Raw genomic sequence first — 23,905 nt, 5'->3', positions numbered from 1 at the left:
ATGTTAAAATTGTCGCATTAGTTGATTCGGGCAGTGATTTAACGTTAATTCGAGAAGAGCAATATAAAAAAATAGGTTCACCTGCACTTTCAGATCGACATATCCAGTTTCGTGGCGCGGGATCAGGACGATTTGAGACATTAGGTGACACGAGTGTGAATTTGATTATAGATAACGAGGTCTATTCGATTGTTGTTCATATTGTTCCGGACGGAGTAGTGCAGAATGGTTTAATTCTAGGAACAGATTTTCTACGTTCAGTCGAACTAAATATCAAGAAAGGTGTAGTGACAATCACTAAAATAGAAAACAGTGACAGTGATTTATTAGAAGTGCTCAAAATTGATGTGATAGAAAACAATGAACTAGATTTAACGCACATTAAAGATGAAAGTGTTAAAAACGAGGTAATTGATTTGATTATGAACTATTTACCGGAGAAAATAAAAGAGACTGGTGTAGAAATGCGCATTGTTCTAATGGACGATATTCCTGTGTATGAGCGACCGAGAAGATTAGCGGATATTGAGGAAAAAGATGTTGAAAAACAGGTTCGTAAATGGTATGAAGCTGGTATCATTCAGCTTTCGATATCTAATTATTGTAGTCGTGTTGTACCAGTTCTGAGAAAAAATGGTCTAGTGAGAGTTTGTGTCGACTATCGCAAAGTCAATACGAAGACTGTTAAAGTTCGGTTTCCTGCACCAATCATTGAAGAGCAACTAGACAAACTACAGGGTGCAAAAATATATACGACGATGGATATGGAAAACGGATTTCTCCATGTGCGGATAAAAGAAGGAAGCAGAAAATATACCGCGTTTAGTGTACCGAGTGGACATTATGAATTTACGAGAGCCCCGTTCGGCTTTTGTAATTCACCTGCATATTTTTTCAGATATGTACAAGCGGTATTTCGTGAATTGATTAGAGAAGGGATCGTCGTAGTGTACATCGATGATTTTGTGATTCCATCAGACAACGTGGAAGAAGGAGTGGAAAAGCTACGTCGTGTACTAAAAGTGGCTAGTGAATACGGACTGAAATTCAACTGGCAAAAGTGTCAGTTTTTGAAAGAGAAAATTAACTATCTCGGACATATTGTTGAAAGTGGAAAAGTGTCGCCTAGTGAAGATAAGACGAATGCCGTGAAACACTTCCCTAAACCGAATAATGTAAAGGCTGTACAAAGTTTCTTAGGATTAACCGGGTATTTTAGGAAATTTATTCCACAGTACGCGTTTATTGCTCGACCTTTGTCGGATTTACTTCGGAAGGAACAGGAATTTCAATTCGGAGAACATCAGGAAAATGCATTTAATCAATTAAAAAAAGCATTGAGTGAGCAGCCGATACTCCATTTATTTAAATCAACAGCTGAGACGGAATTACACACGGACGCATCAAGTTTGGGATTTGGAGCAATCCTATTGCAGCGTAGTAATGACGACAATCTTATGCATCCAGTGTATTATGCCAGTGGTAAGACATCACCAGCGGAATCAAGGTATGATAGTTACAAATTGGAAGTTTTAGCTGTCATCAGGGCCTTGAAAAAATTCCGAAAGTATTTACTCGGAATAGATTTCGTGATTGTGACGGACTGTAAAGCATTTACTCAGACTTTAAAGAAAAAAGATCTATCTGTTCAAGTGACAAAGTGGGCTCTATTCTTAGAAGAATTTCGATACAGGATTGTTCATCGACCAGGAAACAACATGCGTCACGTGGACGCGTTGAGCAGGTTTCCTCTACCTTCTGCAATGATAATTAGTCAATGTGAGACAGGTCTTGTAGAGAGTTTACGTTCAAGTCAAGAAGAGGACGAAGAATTGAAGGCATAATTAGCGAAAAAATTACTGAAGGAGAGACTACCGATGGTTATCATGTTACTCGAGGACTTTTAATGATCAATTTGAAAGGAGAAGATCTAATTGTTGTGCCAAAATTGATGCAAACTTCATTAATTCGACAAGTTCATGAGAGTGGACATTTCGCTACTGCAAGAACAATGCAATTACTCAAAGATGAGTACTGGTTTCCGAATATGCAAGCGCAAGTTGAGAAGGTGATCCAAAACTGCATTGTGTGTATCCTCGCAGAAAGAAAGTCCGGAAAAAAGGATGGCTTTCTTCATCCAATCCAGAAAGAATCTCCATTAGATACGTATCACGTCGACCATATTGGGCCGATGCCATCGACAAGTAAAAGTTATAAGCACATCTTGGTGGTAATAGATGCTTTTACCAAATTTGTGTGGTTTTACCCAACGAAGAGTACAACGTCGTCAGAGGTAGTAGATAGGTTAACAAAACAAGCGTTAGTTTTTGGAAATCCAAGGACAATCATTACAGATCAAGGGACTGCATTTACTTCCCAGGAATTTCAAACTTTCTGTCAACGGGAAAATATTCAACATCATGCAATTGTGACTGGAATACCAAGAGGAAATGGCCAAGTGGAGAGGGTCAACAGGACGTTGATTCCTATGATGACTAAGTTATCCATGCCTCATGCTGAGCAATGGTACAAATTTGTTGGAATAGCTCAACAGTATTATAATCACGCACCATGCCGAAGCACAGGTTTCTCTCCGTTTTTTCTTCAGTTTGGAGTCAAAATGAGACTAAAGGAAGATTTACGTGTGCAAGAAATTTTGGAAGAAGAGACTTTATTGGACTTTCAAGAAAAACGCTGTGAGCATCGTGAAAAAGCTCACGCACAAATCAAAAAAATGCAAGAAGAGAATAAGAAGAGCTATAACCGAAAGCGAAAAGCTCCGCATGAATACGAGAAGGATGACATTGTAGCTATTCAAAGGACTCAAGGAGGTCCAGGTTTAAAGTTCCGGGCAAAATATTTGGGGCCTTACAAGGTAACTAAAGTATTACGGAATGATCGGTACATCGTGGAAAAAATCGGCAACGGTGAGGGTCCAAAAACAACATCAACAGCGAGTGATCACATGAAACAGTGGTCTGAGTTTGAAGAAAACTAGTTCCCAGTGCCAGAACATCTGAGGTCAGATGTTGTCAAGATGACCGAGTGTAGGATTTTCAGTTTAAAATAAAATCAATAAAAAGATCTTTTAGTGGAATAAATTTAAAATTCAAAATAGTGCCGGTTTAGTTCTGTAGGCGTCGTGAGTGTAAAGGAAGAAGGGCGCTCTTGCGCATAAAGACAGTATTTTTTGATAGACGCTACACGATGCATGTCATTTCTTTTTATCCGTTGTATTAATTATTGTATTAAATAAAGTTTAGTGTTCATATTCTATATCTTGTAGTTTACATAATAAAATACTTTTTAGGAATTCAATTATTTTCAAAAAAATTTAATAAAATGCCACAGTCATTCAATTATTCTTAATAATTTTAATAGAATTCTTTGTAAAATTTAATTATTTTTAAAACCTTTTTGCAATTCAATGATTTTCAATATCAATTTTCATAAAATTTCCAAACAAAATTCAATTATTTCAAAATTTTTTCTAAAAATCTTCGTAAAAATTCAATTTTTTTCATGAATAATAAAAATTTCTCAGGAATTCAATTATTTAAATTAGATTTTGCATAAAATATTTTAGAAACCAATTTTTTTTAGAATTTTTAATAAAACTGCTTAAAAGTAAATTTTTTTTAAAAATTAACTTAATTAGTAAAAATTTTAATTGCATCTGTCAAATTTCAATTATTTTAGATGCCACTTAGTTCTTTTAGTGTTGCTTTCATTTAAATATTTTTTGGAGAAAAAATATTACGGACTTTTCTAAGTTAATTATAATTACAACTTTAAGAATGTTATTGTAGGTATAATTTAATTATTAAATAGTAGATTGTGCAACGAGTGGAGAACAAGGTCGATTTCTCGCGAGCTCGAAGTTTGCTGCGCAAGCGTAGCGCGCGCAGCAATCGAGCGAGCGAAAATCGCTGTTCTCCACAAGTTGCACATACTATTTTGTCCAACAACTGCAAAAAATTTTTTTTATAAATAATAAATTTAAACTATTAATTTTTCAAAATTTTAAGTTGACTTTACTCGTTATTTATCGAAATCAAAATATTACAATGATGTTATAGCAATAACTGAGAGTGAAACAAAATCTAATTTTGAAAAAAATTTGAAAAAAAATTTTGGAAAAAAATTTTTCAAAAATGAATGTTTTGAAAGTGTCTCTAAAGATCCCCAGAGTGTCCTCAAAATTCTGTTCCTAAAATGTTCTAATTCTAATATAAAATAAAAAATCGATTAGTCAATTTCTCATTCCACCACCAGTGGGGAAATGACTTCATTTCTCCACTGGCCAAACCACCAGTGGGGAAATGTACTACATTCCTCCATTGGTGCCTAGCGTACAATAGTTCTATTTCCACGAAGGCGTTGGACAAAATAAATTTAATAGTTTTTACCTACATTATGAAGAAAACAATTTTTTTTTAAATTTAAACATTGTCCTATTCCCTAATTGATTGTCATTGTTTTAAACTTCAACAAATAAAGAAAACTACATAGAACTTAAAATCCAATAATTAGGGTCAAACCATTATAATTCGAATAAAGTCGTTGGGGCCGAATTTTAAAAAAATATGAGTATAAAAAACATTTCAAAAATTCTCGAAAGTGCAACAAGAATTATTGATTTTACTTAAAAATTAGTTGATTAAATATTTTTTAATAATTAAACTAGTGAAAAAATTAAAATAACAGATAAAATATGTTTTTAAAGAAGGTTCGACAAATAACCTAATTTTGACGTTTCTATAAATTAATTCCACCTTGGTGGAATTATTTAATTAAATAAAAACTCACCGAATGTGGAGTATTTTTGATGAACTTTCAGGTTTTCTTATCACTTTTTTAATTTTTTCTTTAAATATACAAAAAATATTGAGATGAAAGTACGCGATTTCTGAATTTTTGCCTACTTTGCAAGTTAATATCTCCGTTAAAGAAAAATAAAAAAAAATTCTCTCACTTTTACAACTTCTAAATCACACCGAAATTTTCGTTTTCATCCCGGATCTATTTTAAAATGTATAAAGGTTTAAAAATTGCATACTTTATCAGGTTAAAACTATTTTTTTCTAATTGAAGTTGTTTTCTTCTTGTAAATCACGTTTCGATCACAGTGTTTAAAATAAGAACCAATTTCAATTTAAAGAAAATAAACAGTTTTAAACTCTTTTTTTTTGCTTAAAACTTCAACATTAAAAATTATTCTTCATTTTCATTGAAAAAATGAATCCTTTGACAGAATTACCCTTATACATTTTGTTACAAATCCCCTTTAAGATTCATTCACATTTTTCATGGCTTTTTCATGGTTTCAAAATTTCATCGAGTTTTATCCTTATAAAAATTTAATAACAGTAGCAGACATGTATCTTTTGTTCTTTTATTTTATATTTATACAGAGTGTAATTATAATACAAAACAATTAAGAAGTCTTGTAAATTTTTTAATTTTAAAAAATAAAAATTCCAATTCTTTAATTATTATTTTTATTTATTTATTAATTAAATTTCAAAGAAAGAAAGTCCATTCAAAATAATTCTGAAATTCACTTGTTTATAATTAATATTTACGAATTAATATTCCAATTAAAATTAACTCGGACGTAAAAGTTTATTCAATAATATTTACGAAATTTCGATTATTCAAAAATTTTTCATTTAAATATATTCAAAAATTCAACTAATTTCAAAATATAATTTCAGAAACTAATTTTTTCAGAATTTTTCACTTAAATTATTCGTTAAATAATTTATAATTAATAATTGTATAATAATTAATTCTTCAAGAATTAAATTAGCGATCTTATAAAACTTAGAGTAAAAAAAAGTAATACATTCTTGAACTCAAATTTTAATTTTCAAAATACAAAAATTAAAAATTACTTTCTTGTATTCAGTTACGAGTTCAAAAGTTTGTCATTTGTTTTTTTTTCACGTTTTCAATAGTTCATTTTTCTATAGAAAATTTACAAGATTTCTCATGGAGATGTCGAAGTCGTTGAAATTTTTTCATAGTAAAAAAAAATTGACACGAATTTGACATCCCTTTAAGGCTCTCTTTACCCTAACGCATAATCTCCTTAAAATTACAAGTTAAAAAGTTACAATACGTACTAAAAAATATTAAAGATTTTCCTTTTAAATAATTACAATAAAAATGATTAAAATTCATTCATTTTGAAAATTTAATTTTCAATAAACTTTAAAAAAATTTCTTTCTTCATCTTTTACCTGTCATTTTTTTGGAGTTTGAGGAGTACTTGTAGCTTTAAAAACTAGTGGATTTGATACTCGAAATATGCTTGGAAGCATAATAGCTAAAGTACCAAATACTTCATCAGACATTCCCTGGAAGAAATATATATTTTTTAATATTCATATTCAATTCAAATAAATTCATTTCAATTTCAATAAATTTATTACCTTTGGAACTAAAAATTGCAAATTCTTTAATTCTGCTCCACCCCACGAAGCCATTTCTATCATAAATCCTTTTACACATTTAAATACTAATTCTGCTCTTTTTGTACACCATGCAACTGTCATATCCTGAAAAATAAAAAACTTATCTTTAATTTGTCATTTAGGAACCAGTTTTGTTACAAAACAGTTTTAGCACACAGGTACGATATTAAAATTTTTAATTTTTATCATTTTCAGAATTTAACTATTTTCTACAATTTTCAGCTAAACTTCATCTCTAAAGCAATTATTTTAAATAATTTTCCTAAAGTTCTCCTAGAATCCAATTATTCAAATACAAAAACTCATTTTTTAAAAATAAATTTTAACTGTCCATGTTTTTTTCTTAAGTTATAAGGTTATAATATTTTCCAAAAAATATGAAAAAGAAATTCTTACAAATAATTCTTTAAAAATATTTTTAAATAATTTTTGAAAGATAATAGTTTTTTAATTATATACAATTGAAAACTTTTCCAAAGAATTGAAATTTGTTAAAAACTTTTAAAAATAATTGAATTTTTAAAAAATATAAATAAAAATAATTTTGAAGAATTTTAATTACAAGTAGAACCTTAATTTCTCCGAAATTTTAATAAATCTAAAACATTAAATTTTTATAAATTTGTATTTACTTTGTTCGAATTGAATCTTAAAAAATTAATATAAAACATTTCTAGGAATTAGTTTTTGAAAATATTTTATTGTAATTTTTTTGAAAATAATTGAATTTCTTAAAAGAATTTTTGTATAATTTAAAAAAGAATAATTAATGTTTTGATGAATTTTAATTAGAAATTTTGAACATTATTTTTTCCCCCAAAATGTTAAAAATAATTATATAATGTTATTACTTTTGTATATATTTGAATTTTCGGAAATATGTAATTAAAAGTCCTGAAAATATTGAATTTTTAAAAATTAGAAGCTAATTTTTATTCATTTTTATTTTGAAATTAACATTTAAAGATTTTAATTAAAAATTTTTTGATAATTCAATTATTTTCCATATTTGCAATTTAAATTCTTTAAATTTTCTGAATTTCTCTGACTTTACTGACGAGAATTTTGTTTTACTGTCATTTTCCTGACGTTACTGACATGTGGCCATCCTGATTTTTTTGCAAATAAAAATTCGAAAGCAAAATATAAATAAAAGTTTCGTGAAAGTTTCTGAGATAAGAATAAATATACAATAATTCATTAGATAAGAATAAATTACCTCTGTCATTTCATGAACTAATAATACTGGAATTGTGAGTGTCGTCACATCATTGCAACAAGCATTTTTCAAAATGTTTCTTAATCCTAAAATAGCTGGATGTCTGGAATTAATGTCACCTACAAAGAAGATGTTTTTTTGTTATAAAATACAATTTGAGTAAAAGTAAGCTGAAACTGTGGATTATATTTACCCGATCTCAAAGAATCATTCACCACCATGTGAAATAGAACGTGCACTTGTGCCAAATTGGAATGTCGAGTTATAAAAACATCACCCGTTTGTAGTGCCTTACTTGATAATTTTTTAACCTGAAATGTACACAGATAAATCATGATTATTCATATTCATGTATGAATTTTACGAATATATATAAACTTTTTCAAAAGAATTAATTCTACAGAATTGTTAGTTAAAAGTATGAAAAATTCAGATTTTCTAAGATTTTAATTTGAAACCTTTTCAAAATTCAATTATTATTTCGAAAAATTCACGTTATACCTAATGCTTTTAATATTCAATTATAATCTAAAATTTTAACTGAAATTCATTTTTAAATCAATTTTTCTTAAAAAATTCTACAAGAATTCCATTCTTTAAATACAAAAATTAATAATTTATTGAATATTTTAAAATAATTTATTAATTGAATTCTTTTGACGAATTTTAATAAAATTTTTAAAAATAATAACATTCTTCCAGGAATTAGATAAAAAATTTTATTCTAAGAATAATTGAAATTCTGCGATGAGTTTTATTATTTATGAAAATAATTGAATTGCTAAAATCAATATTATTATTATTTATAAAAATAATTCAAAAATAATTCAAAATAATTGAATCTCTGTAAAAAGTTTTATTCTTTATGAAAATAATGATATTATTGCTAAGAAATTTATAAAAAAATGTGTGATTAATTGAATTATTTAAAAAATTTGTTGTGGAATTTTTATTATTTATGAAAATAATTATATGTTTGCGTAGAATTTTAAGAAAAATTTTTTTTAAATAATTGTATGCTTGTGGAAAATTTAATTAAAATAGTAGATATTAAAAATCACTAAATTCAGGAAAATTTTTTGCTGAAGGACTTTATTATTTTATAAAGATAATTGAATTCCAGCCAAAAAATTTATTAAAATTTTTGAAAATAATTGAATTCATGTTAAAAAATTTTATTATTCTTCAAAATAATTGAATTTCAGTGAATAATTCTGTAATTTATGATGATAATTATTAAATTTATTCCAAGAACTTTATTTAAAATTTTTAAAAATAATTGAATTCCTGATTAAAATTTTGTTATTTTTAAAAATAATTGAATTTCTGCGAAAAATTCTGTTATTTTTGAAGAGGTTTATTTGAAAGTTTTAAAAAGAATTGAATTTCTGCGAAAAATTTTATGAAGAGTTTAAAAATAATTGAATTCATGTTAACAATTTTGTCATATTGAAAATAATTGAATTCTTGTCAAGAACTTTATTAAAAGTTTTGAAAATAATGGAATTTTTGTCGAAGAATTTTATGATAATTTTTGAAAATAATTGAATTCCTGATAAAAATTTTGTTATTTTTGAAAATAATTGAATTACTACGAAGAATTTTATAAATAAAATTTGAAAATAATTAAATTCTTGCGAAGAACTTTGTTCTTTATTATAATAATAATAATTGAATTCTCCTAAAGAATTTTGTTATTTATAAAGTTTTTTGTTATTTATTATTTATGAAAGTAATAGAGTTGTTAAGAAGAAATTTTTAAAACATTTATAAATAATTGAATTTCTGTGAAATTTTTATTGTTTTGTGAAAATAGTTAAATGTTTTCGCAGAATTGTATTAAAATTTTTTTTGAACAATTGAATTCTTTTGGAAAATTTTATTAAAATAGTAGATATTGAAAATCATTGAATTGAGGAAAATTTTTGAAAATAATTGAATTCCGGAGATGAATTTTATTATTTATAAAGATAATTGAAATTTTGACGAGAATTTAAAAAAAATTTCAACTTATTTGAATTTCTGCGAAGAAATTTATTACTTTTAATAAAGTAAAAAAATTTTGTGGTAAATGCAAACAGTTTATTATTTATTAACTAAATTGACAAAATTCAAAAAGCAAAGTCAAATTTTGTTATAGCATTAATTAGAAATAATTGTAAATTTTTGTAAATCCTTTTTTATTCGATTATCGGAAGAGTGATAAATGAAACAATGTAAATTTTTGTTTGGATTTTTAGTTTACTTTTATGTAAATACGAGTAAAAATACTAAAACTGTTAGACTTTGATTTTCAATCTTTTATGTATTAAGAGATAACTTAAATATAATCTCAAACTATAACTGTTTACATTTACTCCAAATAACCATATATTTAATCTATAGTTAATAATCGTTAATACTTGTAAACCTGAGATTCACTTTCTTCTCTTTGGTGTTCTTGTTTCCATGTAACAGCTTCTTTGACATCATCACGAATTTTTTCTAATTGATCATCAATTGGAGGAAAATGAAATTCCGTAGTGAGCTGACATATTGAACTTAATTCTGTAAAATAAGCATTGTTTTCAGTAAATGTAATTTTATTTTAATAAATATATATATCAAGACGTAATTTTTAAAAAAAAAATAAATAAATAAAAATTATTATTATTATTATTATTATTATATGTGGACGTCCGCATGAAAAGGGACCACTTTGTCGGTTCTAGATTCCGAGATATTCGCAATTTACTAATTTTGAAGAAAAATATTGAAATTGTTTTTATCTTTTTTTCTTAATCTACAGGGTCTACCACGTCGATTCATGCAGTTTTTATTAATTTATTGACACTCTAAGTATTTTATTTCGTTGTTAAAAAAAAAAATGAAAAGGGACCACTTTGTCGGAAATCTGTTATTTTTTCATTGTTTCAAAACGAAGGTAGGGAAAAATTCGAAACCTATTGATTTTCAATCTTAAGGGTGTTCTAGACTTAAAACAATTTTCATCTGAATAACTTCCCGGAAGAGCCGGAGAAATTCGCATTACAATTTTTAATTTCGTGTTTTTAGAAATGAAATTTTTAATGTTTTCTAAGATTTTTTATAATAAAGTCGCTTAAAAAATTTTTTTAGGCTACTTTTCTTTTATTTGCTTGAAATAACTTTAAAAAATAACACCGAACCTTTAAATTCGTTAAATATTCCACTTTATTAATTAATAACCGTATTTTTAGAAAAGGGACCACTTTGTCGGAGATCCATTATTTTGTCATTGTTAAAAAATGAGAGGGGGGGGGGGGGAATTCGAAACCTATTGATTTTCAATCTTAAGGGTGTACTAGACTTAAAACAACTATTATCTGAATAACTTCCCAGAAGAACCACAGATATTCATATTACAATCTTTGATTTCGTTTTTCTCGAAATGACGTATTTGATACTCTAAACTTTAAAATTCTGTAACTCATCGAATTTTTTACCAAAAAGGTTGTAAGACCACTCAAAATTTTCCAAATTTTGTCAGGAATTCGCCCATATAGATAAGTCCAATAGTGCCAAAGTGGTCCCTTTTCATGCGGACGTCCACATATTTATTTATTTATTTTTTTTAAATTAATCTTCTTAACCTTTCGTGATTCCGGAAAAAACTCCTAAGTTACTATCACTGAGAAGTACCAATCCACACAAATCATTTGAATACAATCCTAATGCTGTTTGAAGTCGTTGAGGTGTCGGATCAACACTAACAAGAATAAATTTTATTATACATTAAAAATAAATTTTTAATTTTTAATTTTCAATTAAAAAATAAGAAAATACATTTAAAAATGAGTTTTTAAGTTGATTATGATAAATTAAAATTAACAAAGTTTTTTAAGCAGAAATTTCATAAAAAATTTTTTGTTTTGATATCATATAAAATCTTTTTTGAGAAATTTTATGTGATCGTACGAGATCTCATATGCAAGAATATAAAAACTTTTTTTTACTTACCCGCTATCATTAAGTTTAACTCGGCAAAAATCTAAAACATCACCGGTTAAAATACGAATATTATGCATCTGTTTCATTTGGGATCCCAAGTGTATAGTAAAACTTTCTTCTAATTGCGGAAAATCTGTCGTACTTTTTTCATCATTTCTACAAAAATTATTCAATCCTGGTCTAATAGGAGGAATTGATACCATAGGTGATTCCCTGTAAAATTAATTGGATACAAAGAATTAATTATCATTCTTTTTGTATAGATAAAAGAACTTGAGAAAATAATATTACGAAAATTATTAAAATGTTTTGACACTTTGGAAAATCGGGAAAATTGAAATAAATTTCTAGATTATAATTTTTATGCAAGAATGTTTATTTAAATTTTAAAAGGTTTTTGAACTTTTAATTTTTTTAATTTGCCCCTTTATTTCCTCTCTTCATCTTTTTATTTTCTCACATTAATAAAATTTAAAAAAAACACCGAAAATCATAAATATTCTTTCTTATTCTCTTTAAAAAATAAACTTACAAAAATTACCATTTTTTATAAATTAGAAAAATTGTTGGTCGAAATAAAGGAATTTTTTTTTACTTTTTGCAACTATTGGAAAAATTTTAGTTTTTTGGAACTTAAAAATCTTTTAATTTTATAATTTCAGATTTTTTGATCTTAGAAAATTTTTATACAAGGTAACAAACATAAAATAATAATTCCTACTAGCACATTTTACTGTTTCCAAAGTTAATTTTTCTATAAAAATTATTAACAATTTCTTCAAATTCGGTACAATTTGCTAATAAATAATTTTATTTACAGAGTAAATTTTACTACTTATGAAGAAAATTTTTCTAATTTTTCTAATTTTTCTAAGGAAATTTTCTTCGTTAATAGTAAAAGTTATTTTGCAAATAATTATTTTTAATAGCAAATTTAGCTCAGACTTCACCCTCGATAACTAATTTTAAAAAAAGTATCAAAAAGTAGTTTTAAAACTAAAAAAAGTAGTAAAAAAGTAACTATCGAAAAAATAAACCTGTCGATCAAAAAAACTCGTTTTAGACACTTCACAAAACTGACAAGAATTCCATTCCATACTTTTTATTTTCCTGACTTTTTCCTAATTTTCATCAAAAATATTTACTTCTTTCTTATCCTGCTAATAAATTAAATTCCTGCAACGAATTTTATTATTATTTTATTATTATTTATTTTAAAAAAATTAAAAAAATTTTTTTTTAAATTTAAAAAAAAATTATTTTTTTTTATTTTTTTTTCATGAAACAATTTAAATATTTATAAAAATAATATACCTAATAATTGTTGCCAAGAATTTTATACAATTTTTTAAATAATTAATTTCTTTCGACTAATATAATAATTCTTGCCAAGAATTTTATACAATTTTTTAAATAATTAATTTCTTTCGACTAATTTTGAGCCAATTATAATTTAAATAATTAAATTCCTGAGAAATTTTTATTATTCATAAAAAAATTAAATTCTTGTACGAAGATTTTTACAAAAAATTTTTTTAAATAATTGAATTCTCTTTAAATATTATGAAAATAGTAGATATTGAAAATCATTGAATTGCTAAAAGTTTTTTAAAATAATTAAATTTTACAAAGAATTTTATTGAAATTTTTGACAATAATTGAATGTCTGTGTGGTATTTTATTATATTTTTTTGAAAATAATTGAATTCTTAAAAAGCATTTTATTATTAAAAAAAATAATTGAATTCTCGCGAATGATTTTATTAGAATTTAAAAAAATAGTTAAGTTGAATGCAAGAAGTAATTTATTTCTTTTAAAAATAATTGAATTCTTGTGATAAATATTGTTATTCCTGAAAATAATTGAATTTTTTTAAAAGAAATTTTCTTATTAATCGACATAATTGAATTGTTTCGAAGAATTATTTATGTAAATAATTGAATTCTTGGGAAGAATTTTATTAAAATCTAAAAGAATAATAAAATTATATTAAAAAAAATTTAATTAAAATTGTATTTAAAATTGATTTTTCTCGAACAATTTTATTAAAATATTTGAAAATAATTGAATTGCTGTGAAAAATTCTAATTATTCTCCTTCACTATAATATATACATAAATAATTGAATTCTTCGAAATCATTTTAAAAAAGATTTTTTTAAATAATTGATTTTTTTGAGGAATTGAAATCAAATTTTTAAGAATCATTACATTTTTTGGACCAATTCCTGTAAAATTGAATTAAAAATAATTAAAATCCTGCGATGAATCTTATTATTTATGAAAATAATTTAATAGTTGCAAAGAATTTTATTAAAATTTTCAAAAATAATTGAATTCCTGAGAAGAATTTTATTATTTATGAAAATAATTGAATTATTGCGAAAATTTTTTATTAAAATCTTTAAAAAGAATTGAATTTTCGTGAAAAGTCTTGTGATTTTTGAAAATAATTGAATTCTTCATAAGAATTTTATAAACATTGTTTTAAATAATAAATTTTTCGAAATATAATAAATATTATGAAAATTTTATTTGAAATAGTTGAATTCTTGTGGAAAACTTTATTTGTGAGAATAATTTAATTTTTGGATTAATTAATTTAAAATAGTATTAAAAATAATTGAATTTCTTTGATGAGTTTAATTATTTTTGGAAATAATTGAATTCTTGCTTAGAATTTTATCAGAAATTTTTTTAAAAAATTGAATTTCGATGAAAATTTTATTATTAGTGAAAGTAATTGAATTATTGTGAAGAATTGTATAAAAATTTTGTTAAATAATTGATTTTGTCGAAATTTTTTTCAAAATGCTATTCTCAATTAATTGAATTCCTGTGTAAAATTTATTATTAATGAAAATAATTTAATTTTGCATGAATTTTATCAATTTTGTTTTAAATAATTGAATTCTTTTCGAAATTTCATAAAAATAGTAGGTTTTATAGTAGATGAGTGCAAAGCCTGTTTGCTATTTTTGGAGGAAATTTTACTAATTTTTGCATTTACTATTGTTTAGTAGAAAATTAAATACAAAAAGAACTTTTTTATTCACTTAGAAAAAATTGTAAATGCTAATTTCTTAAAAAGTTATTTGGAAATTAATTTTAAAATACGTACACTGGAGTAGACAGCATACTTGTTTGTTGCTCCTCTAATAATCTCATGATCCAATTTCGATGTTGCCTTTTTTGTTCGAGTTTTAGTGCATCAATTTTAGATCCCCAATGGCCTTGCAATAAACTTATCTCTTCAAAATGTCGACCAGCCATTTCGTTAATTGATTTCTCGGTAGAGCCACTTTCCAGTGTCTCTACAGCTATACACATTTCTTCGGTTTGTCTAAAATATAATTTAGAAAATTAACAAGTTTTTCAAAAGAATTACGAAACATTTATTCAAATAGTAAAATAATGAAGTCAACGATCTGTAAACAAAACAAGTTTCATTTTATGAAGTGTTAAAAACATAAAATAAAAAATAATTATTATGAAGTTACAGAAGAGATGACGCAATAAAAATCTAAAGACAAATAAACTGAACTTACTTTCTTGTCAATTGCTCCTGAGCAGCATCTCTCATTTGAGTCACTTTCGTCACATCACCTCCATATTTATGTTCAGCTTGTAAAATTGGTTCTAAAGAAGGCGAATGCACAAGTCGATGATAAGCAGCAGCAAATAACTCTTCATCTGTTGTTCCCAAGGGTTCAGCGTATTCTACAGTTTTTTGTTTATAGATTTTCTCCCAATTTTTAATAATTTCCTCGACATCTAAATCACCTTGTACTGCTGCATCAATGCATTTTTCAGCCATCTCATCATGAAATTTCAATGTTAAGCTATTCACAGTACTTTCAAGCGATTCAAATAAATCTTTTTCAATATAAGACGGCAGTTTAAATGCAAGCATGGCACGATGAACAAGTTCCTTTATTGAACCTAAAAATGGAATTCGTAAAGGAATTTCCAATTTATATTCTTGATTTGTGGTACATGTTGGAAATTTAAAGGTAAATGATTTTTCCACGTAATCTTCGTCCATAATTTCAGTTTTTAATCTGAAAAAAGTAATTTTGTTTTAAAATTATATTAATAAATTAAATTAATTCTAAATAAATAAATTTTCTTATTCTTCCAGTTCTTATTTAATAATTATTTTATTTTGAAAAATGAGACTTCTTTTATGATTACTTAAAAATTAGACTAGAATTTTTTTAACCAAATCGTTTTTTAAAATCAATTTTACGTCAAATCTTAAATGAACTATAAAAATTTTGTTATGCAATATTTTTTCATAATGTAAAATGAATCAGAAAATATTTTTTCACTTTTAGAATTGTTATATTATTCATAATAATTGATAGATTCTAAAATCCATCCGTAATTTTCTAGAAAATATGCTTTTGTATCGACAAAAAATTGCCGAATGAAAAAATTGATTATTACTATTTTTAAATCTCTTTTTTGAAAAAACATTGTTTTTAGGTTGAAAAAGCTAAAAAATACCATTGTTATTCAATTTTTTGATACGAAAATTCATTTTTTTATTTTTCTAACTAATTTTAAATCATAATCTTATTATATTTAATATTTTAAAAAATTATTTGAAATTAGTTATAGAAAAATAGAAAAATTAATTTTCGTATAAAAAAATAATTTCATTCTTGACAAGAATTTTAGACAAATTTTTAAATAATTGATTTCTTTCGACTAATTTTCAGCCAATTCTAATTTAAATAATTGAATTCCTATGAAATTTTTATTATCCATGAAAAGAATTACAAAAATTTTTTTAAATAATTGAATTCTGTTTGGAAATTTTATGAAACTAGTAGATATTAAAAATTATTGAATTGCGAAAAGTTTTTAAAAATAATTAAATTTTACAAAGAATTCTATTAAAATATTTGACAAATAATTGAATGTCTGTGTGGTATTTTATTAAATTTTTTTGAAAATAATTGAATTCCTAAAAAGCATTTTATTATTTATAAAAATAATTAAGAATATCTTGCGAACGATTTTATTAGAATTTTTTTAAATAATTGAATTTTCAAGAAGAAATTTATTATTACTTTTAAAAATAATTGAATTCTTGTGATGAATATTTATTATTATATTATTTAATATTTATGAAAATAAATGAATTTTGCAAAGAATTTTATTAAAATGCCTTAAAATAATTGAATTTTCGGGAATGATTTTGTTAATTATCGACAAAATTGAATTCCTTTGAAGAATTATTTATGTAAATAATTGAATTTTTGCGAAAAATTTTATTAAAATTTAAAAGATTAATTGAATTTTATAAAAAAAATTAAATCAAAATTGTATTATTAAAATATTTGGAAATAATTGAATTCCTATAAAAAATTCGACTGTTTTTGTAAATAATAAATTGAATTCTTCGAAAGAATTTAAAAAAAAAGTTTTTTTTAAATAATTAATTTTTTAGAGGAATTTAAATCTAATTTTTAAGAAGAATTACATTTTTTGACCAATTCCTGCAAAATTTTATTAAAAATAATTGAAATTCTGTGAAAATTTTTTTTTTTTGAAAATAATTAATTTCTTTATAAGAATTTTACAAACATTGTTTTAATTAATTAATTTTTTCGAATTAAAATAAATTTTATGAAAATTTAATTTTAAATAATTAAATTCTTGTAGAAAACTTTATTTGTGAAAATAATTGAATTTTTCGATTAATTAATTGAAAATAGTATTAAAAATAATTGAAATTCTTAAATCAGATTTATTATTTTTGAAAATAATTGAATCTTTTTAAAGAATTTGATTATAATTTTTGAGAATAGTTTTTTGATTTCTATTATTAGAGAATTTCAAAAGTTAAATTTTTCAAATTTTTTTTAAACTGCAAAGTAAAGTAGAAAATACAGCGGTGTACACCGGTGTAATCAATGGTCAGGGGCTAAAATGTCATTCACATTACACACGTTCGAGAACTATTTAAAAACAGAAACGGAGATTGAAAAACAAGAACTATTCTTTATTTTTATCAAAAATGTACATTTGCTAAATTAAGTATTGATCTCAACTCACAGGCAAGTCGTCAAGTTAGAATTTAGGTTCGAAATAAACCTTAGCACATAATAATTTTATATAATAGGAAAATATTTGACACCTACTTAACCTCAAAAATTGCAATCACAACATCCTCTTCGTTTTATTTAAACCAAGGTGAGTTTCAGTTATTCTTATGTAGTTTTATCCATTTTATTAGTTTCAAATTTAATATTATGTATGTCAGTGAAACAATTTCCCTTTGTTATTGAAATACTTGCAGTATAAATTCCTTTTGACCACCACTATTGACAACCAGGAGAGTTAACTACAATGTGAAATGCAGTAGCGTAGTAACAGAGAAATATTTTAGGGGCGGGTGATTTTTTTATTTGTAAAATATAACTAAAATGTTTCTTTCTTCTCATTCATTTTTGTAAAATTATTTATTAGTCAGTTAGTTAAATTTGATTTTATTAAACCTAACGTTCGAGGAAATTTTATTTATCATTTTTTCATTTATTTTATTAAAAATTTAATTTGTTCTTAATACATTAAATTTTAAAGAAGAATCTAAACAATCGGAACAAAAGTTATAGTACTTCAATGTCATAATTTCGTATTTTAAAAAAGGTCACATTAAATTTTTTAATTCCTTTTGGTAGAAGCGTAAGGAATTTAATTTTCTACACTTTCAACAATTTAAAGTTATATTTCAATAAAAATTATAATTTTTTGTCATCAATAATAAATAATTTCAGAAACATAACCTAAAATTTAACAATAATGTTTCTTATTGACAGAAAATCGAGCAGAAAATTGTAATTTTTTTCAAATCAAAATCTTTGCCTTTCCTCTAAAACGGATTTAAAATTTATTTGTCTTTTTCGTTTAAATTACAAAATTATGTTCATCCCATAGAATGCAGACCTCTAGAAAAGAAATTAATTAACATTAAAATAATTAAAATATTATTTATTAAAATAGTATTTTCTATAAAAATCAAATTATTAATATTCAAGAAGAAATAACAAAAATGTTGACTTATATTATTTTTGAGTTTCTCCTCTTTCGAATATAGTACAAATTTTTTTTCTAATAAATAAAAAATCCCCCCCCCCTTTTTTTTAAAAGTCAATAATTTTTTTTGTCTTTTTATTGTAAATATATTTTAAAAACATGTTTTTCTTGTTAAAACAGTTTTAATTAATAAAAAGATCACTCGAAAGCTTATAATATTCTACGTTAAATGATATATAATTGAAATTAACAATCGACAAATTTGAAAAAAAATTTAAAAATAAAAATTTTTTGACAATTTTTTAAACTGTGGCGTATTTTTTAACAATTTTCAGACAGAATTTAAAACTTATATAGCTTTCATCCTTCAAGTCTCATATTTAATTTAAAAATGAAAAAGTTTTAAAATTTTATTCGGTTCGTGAGATATATGATTATAAACGTCCGAGCATTTTCAGTCAAAAACCGTAAAAAATTGACTAATTTAGTGCATTTGTCCAAAAACATGCTCTGACATTTATAATGATTTCTCGCGAACCTAATAAGATTTTTTAACTCTTTTATGGTATTAAATTAAAGATGAGACTTGAAGGATTATACCTATATAAAGTTTCAAACTTTGTCTGCAATTTTTTAAAAAATATGAGAGTTTAAAAAATTGTCAAAAAATGTTCATTTTTAATGTTTCTTTTTAATTTTTTAAAATTTTCAATTACTAAAAGTTTCATTAAACTAAGTTTTTATAAAAATTGTAACGAGAAATCTAGACGTAGCGCATGAGAGTCATAATTTAGAGCACATTTATCTTGACAATCCACCGCCATTGTATCAAATCGTTTGCTGGCTGAATTTAGATTTATTACTACTATAATTCAGTCAAATTTTAATCCAATCCTAAAAATGTTAATTTTAAGCTCGATACAGTTTTTTACTTAGTGTTAAATATACACAAATAAATATGAAATGAAAAGTCCTCTATCATATTTCTTTTTAATGGAGAATGCTTTGTGTAATTCTTCAATATAACAAATGTAAATAAATTTCTTATATATTGTCTGGATGTATGATTTTATTATTATAAAATTATTATGTTCACATTTTATGTTTCATTTTTCGATAACCTGTTTAGGAAATAAAAATTAATTCTCTTTATTCAATTGATTATTGTCTTTATGGAAGCTTTGTGACTCAAACATTTATAATTAAAATCATAATTTATCTTTGACTAGCATAATGTTAATTTTCACTGAATAGAACATGTTATTTTTTATTATTATACTTTACTCTGAAGAAACCTTTTTTTACAGATGGTAGCAACTGCTACACTTGCAAAAGTAGCTGTCTATGGAGCATGTGGTATTTCCGCATTTGGACTGTTTGCACACTATCATACCGAAAATAGTGTACGCAAATCTTTATGCTACAAAGAAGCTATGGACTGCTTATGTGATCATCCTGAGGCTCAACAACAATTGGGTAAATCAATATCGGGTGGTAAGATTGACTATAAAAATGGAGTTGGGTATGATTCAGAAACGGAGAAATTTTGGTACAGTCTTCCAGTAACAGGATCAAAAGCGAGAGGGAATATGACTTACTATGTTAATAAAGTTGAAGAAGAGGATCGAAATTATAAAGTTTCTAGAATTGAATTAGAAGTGGATCACATAAAAGATAAAATATTGTTAATAAAAAAGGAGTCTGTGTAATTGTATATTAAATAGTTTATCAATTATTGATTTTCTTAATTTTAAACCCATTGGCTATCATATACATTGAACCAGCGTCAACAGTAAACCACTTCAATTTTCTGAGAAATGACTCAGTGAAATTTTTTCTTATTCAATATATAAGTTAGTTTTACCGAAACAGCCTATGTCCAAAAATTTCCGGCACGTAGGTTTATTATTTATAAAGAAAAACTAAAAAAACTGTTTATATCACGTACAAAACAAAAAATTTTGTGGAAATATAATAACGTTTTTTTATTGAAATATGAGGAAGCAGTTTTTAGTGTACATAATTAAAATAATGTAAGTATGTCAATAATATAATTATAACATTCATAAAATAAAAATCTTTATGAGGAAGCAAAATGTTCATGAAGTGAATATAAAAATTTCTGCTTAAACTTTGTTGCGGATTTTAGTAAAAATTTAAAGGTTATTTTAGAGGAATACAAATTTTGCTTTTATTTAAAACTGAAATAGAAGACAATTTGAAGTTAAATAATGTCAAAACCACTTGAGTGGCGACAAACTTCTAAGAAGTGCTTAATGCATGACAAGGAAGTAATATAAGACCTTTCATATAGATATATTTCTTGTATAACATATCCACAGTTTCTTTACCAAGAGTATCAGCTTCAAAGCACTAGCACACTTTTGTCCTTCTATCAACTTGAAAATTTGCCTTAAAGTAACTAACTATCCACTTTGATGCTCTCAAAGTTTCGCTTGACACCCTTTTTACGTAACAGTAGGCGTGCTCTTTGTTCTTTATGACTTAGTCGGCATCACCGAGAAAAATCATAATGTTTGATACAAAGTATCTACATGCATTCTAAATAATGACGAAACATTATGAGGGCATAAGCACACGTACTAGTATAATAAAGTTTTATTGAAGATAATGGAATAAAAAACAATATTAAAGGTAGTCATCAGGAGGATGACAGTGAGCAAGAAGAAGGTACCGAACATGGGAAAATAGCAAGTTTGAAGAACCACATACGAAAAAAATGAAATTTTTATGTCAAGATTGCAGGAAGAAAATAACTTTGGTTTAGTTTAAAGAAAAATTTCATAGTTGCATTATAACTAAAAAGTTTTAATTCTTTTCCCAATGTATCATAATGACACAATTATTTTTATTAACTTCCGTCATATAGGCACATATAAAAAGTGAAAATATATTTACGTCATTCAACGGTTACTAAAATAAATATGCTTTCATTTCTTTTCCACTTACATACCTTAATTTTCGAAGTAATTTCAATTTCAATTGTTTCGGGAAAAACTAATATTATTACATTAATATAATTTTCTTGATGATTTAGGTAAATTACTTTGGACAATAATTTTTTTCAGTCTGTTATTGTCCACAGAGGGAAGTGGTTGTACATTATGAAGTTTGTATGAATATTTCTTTTCCTTTTTGTTTCTTGGAGAGAAATACTAGGAATGTCTCCGAATAGTGAATTTTCTAATAATTCGAACAGTTCAATTTTTGATGGATTGGTAAAATATCTAGAGGAGGATTCAAAATTGCACCAGGCTGTATTTATTCTGGATGATTCACTAAACAGTACGGATATAATAATGAATTCTCTCATCAAAACAGTAAATTCGCATTTCCCATCTTACAGAGTCAATTACGAAGAGTTGGAATTCTCAAATGCAAAAGAATCATTCTTTAAACTACTCAAAACTGTAAAAAGAACTACACTTATTGTTTTACAGATATTGACGGATTCGGCATTTGAAAGCATATTTAAGAAAATTTCATATATTTTTCGGGAAACACTGAAACCAAAATGTTTAGTTGTAATCTCTTTTCCCGTAAGTGAAGACGATATAGAAAATGTCTTGAACAGTTTTCATAAAATTGAATTTTTGGATATTAGTGTTGTAAGCTACAGTCAACATGTTAAAGGAAAAATTGAACAAACTTCTCCAGTGCTAATTGTAAGTGAAATGAATCCATTTTTCAACATCTCTTCTTCAAATCCACTTTCATTTAAATCTCAATGGTTTCCAAATAAACTTTTCAATCTAAATGGAAAAAAATTGGATTTCTCTTGTCAACCTGTTAATGATTCATCTGAATACGAATATAAGAGAGGAATAAAATTTTTGGATATTCTGCAGCAAGAAATGAATTTTCAACCAAAAATACGACATCGAATATCTAAGGGTGGCAAAGTAGTCCTGACCGCCAATGAAGAAGATAGTTTTTCTCTTTGGGATGAACTTCTTGATCAATCATATGATACAGACACTGAAATTAAGTTAAATATTATAACAACATATAGAAAAAATATTGCAGCACTTGCAAATGCACAAATTTTTAGAATTACTAATCTTAGGGCAGTAATTCCAAACGATGTTAAAGTCAGTAAAGACATTGAAGTTTCATCAGAATTTTGGTATATGACCTCGGCAACAATTGGTACGATCGCTATCATACGACTATTGGCATTTTTATTGAAATTTAGAAGGAGTACATGGCAAACCTTAAACATCAGTCAAATTGTAATCGGAATGTCAAATCCCGAGAAACCAGATACATTGGCTGCTAGAATAATTTATGGTACACTACTGATTTCCTGCATCGTTTACTCAGGTTATATTTACTCCGTTATTCTTGATATTAGTATTCGATCATCCCCAGAAATTTCAAATTTTACTGAACTTGTTAAATCCCACATTACGCCAAGGATAGGCTACGATTTACCATACTACAGAAGACAGGAAACTGAAAAGTCTTCTATTCAACAGTGGCTAGATAAATCCACTAGATTTGCAAATGGTGATGAGGAAGAATGTTTGAAATTTTTAGCTAAATATCGAAACATAAGTTGTGTTCTTGATGATGCTGCATATCATGTGAATGCTTATCAAGTTAAACACGGCTTTATAAATGTAAGAATACTGCGAAAAACTATCAGTAATGGTATCCGTGCCTTTATAATGAAGTCGGATTCACTTTATACTGAACGGATTAATGAAATAATTCTCAAAGCGTCTGGTTTTGGATTACTTAAGGAATTTTATGATGACATCCCAAATTTACGGAGTAGCATAACGGAACCGGAATTAATAACAAAGGAAAAATTATTGCCAGTGCTTCTTTGTGTACTAGTTGTTGGATATTCTCTTTCTATTATTGCTTTTCTTTTTGAAGTAATTACAGCAAAATTGAGGAGTTTTTTCTACAAACCAAAATTTCGTTTTGTAAATTAATAGAGGAAAAGTTTGATGCTAAAATAGCCTCATACTTTGAGTAGGTAAGACAACTTAATTTCAAATAAAGTATCATTAAATAAAGGAACCTGAAATGTAAAAAAAAAATTTATAAAATGTCTCAATTTAACAATTACGGCAACTGTTAATTTTTTTAAATTAATACTTATTACAGTACTTTCAATTTTTTTGTTCTAGATGAAGTAGTCTTCTAGTATATGAATCTA

General features: G+C 25.3%; 2 protein-coding genes across 2 annotated transcripts; one reads left to right on the top strand and one right to left on the bottom strand.

Annotated features, from left to right (window-relative positions):
- Positions 1-5,792: 5,792 nt before the first annotated feature.
- LOC122507459 (protein C12orf4 homolog) lies at positions 5,793-18,030 on the bottom strand. Its single transcript, XM_043620177.1, has 10 exons — positions 17,820-18,030; positions 15,216-15,728; positions 14,789-15,010; positions 11,677-11,880; positions 11,310-11,425; positions 10,109-10,245; positions 7,892-8,009; positions 7,699-7,817; positions 6,438-6,563; positions 5,793-6,362 (listed from the first exon to the last, which is right to left on the bottom strand). The coding sequence occupies exons 2-10, from the start codon at positions 15,710-15,712 to the stop codon at positions 6,249-6,251; spliced, it is 1,653 nt and encodes a 550-aa protein (XP_043476112.1). The 5' UTR covers positions 15,713-15,728; positions 17,820-18,030; the 3' UTR covers positions 5,793-6,248.
- On the top strand, positions 17,604-20,449 carry LOC122507460. Its single transcript, XM_043620180.1, has 2 exons — positions 17,604-17,871; positions 20,022-20,449. Exon 2 carries the CDS (start codon positions 20,022-20,024, stop codon positions 20,421-20,423), a length of 402 nt encoding a protein of 133 aa, XP_043476115.1. The 5' UTR covers positions 17,604-17,871; the 3' UTR covers positions 20,424-20,449.
- Positions 20,450-23,905: the final 3,456 nt, after the last annotated feature.

The sequence above is a fragment of the Leptopilina heterotoma genome, unplaced genomic scaffold (genome assembly GCF_015476425.1).
Source record: "Leptopilina heterotoma isolate Lh14 unplaced genomic scaffold, ASM1547642v1 Lhet_47, whole genome shotgun sequence".
Classification (NCBI taxonomy): Eukaryota; Metazoa; Arthropoda; class Insecta; order Hymenoptera; family Figitidae; genus Leptopilina; species Leptopilina heterotoma.
This window is presented reverse-complemented; position numbering and strand designations above follow the sequence as displayed.

Coding starts and splice junctions, on each gene's coding strand:
- LOC122507460 (XM_043620180.1), top strand. CDS start 20,022: ATGGTAGCAACTGCTACACTTGCAAAAGTAGCTGTCTATGGAGCATGT.
- LOC122507459 (XM_043620177.1), bottom strand. CDS start 15,712: ATGGACGAAGATTACGTGGAAAAATCATTTACCTTTAAATTTCCAACA. Junction 6,564..7,698: donor TAGTTCATGAAATGACAGAG/GTAATTTATTCT, acceptor TTTATTTTTCAG/GATATGACAGTTGCATGGTG. Junction 6,363..6,437: donor TGCAATTTTTAGTTCCAAAG/GTAATAAATTTA, acceptor TATTTCTTCCAG/GGAATGTCTGATGAAGTATT.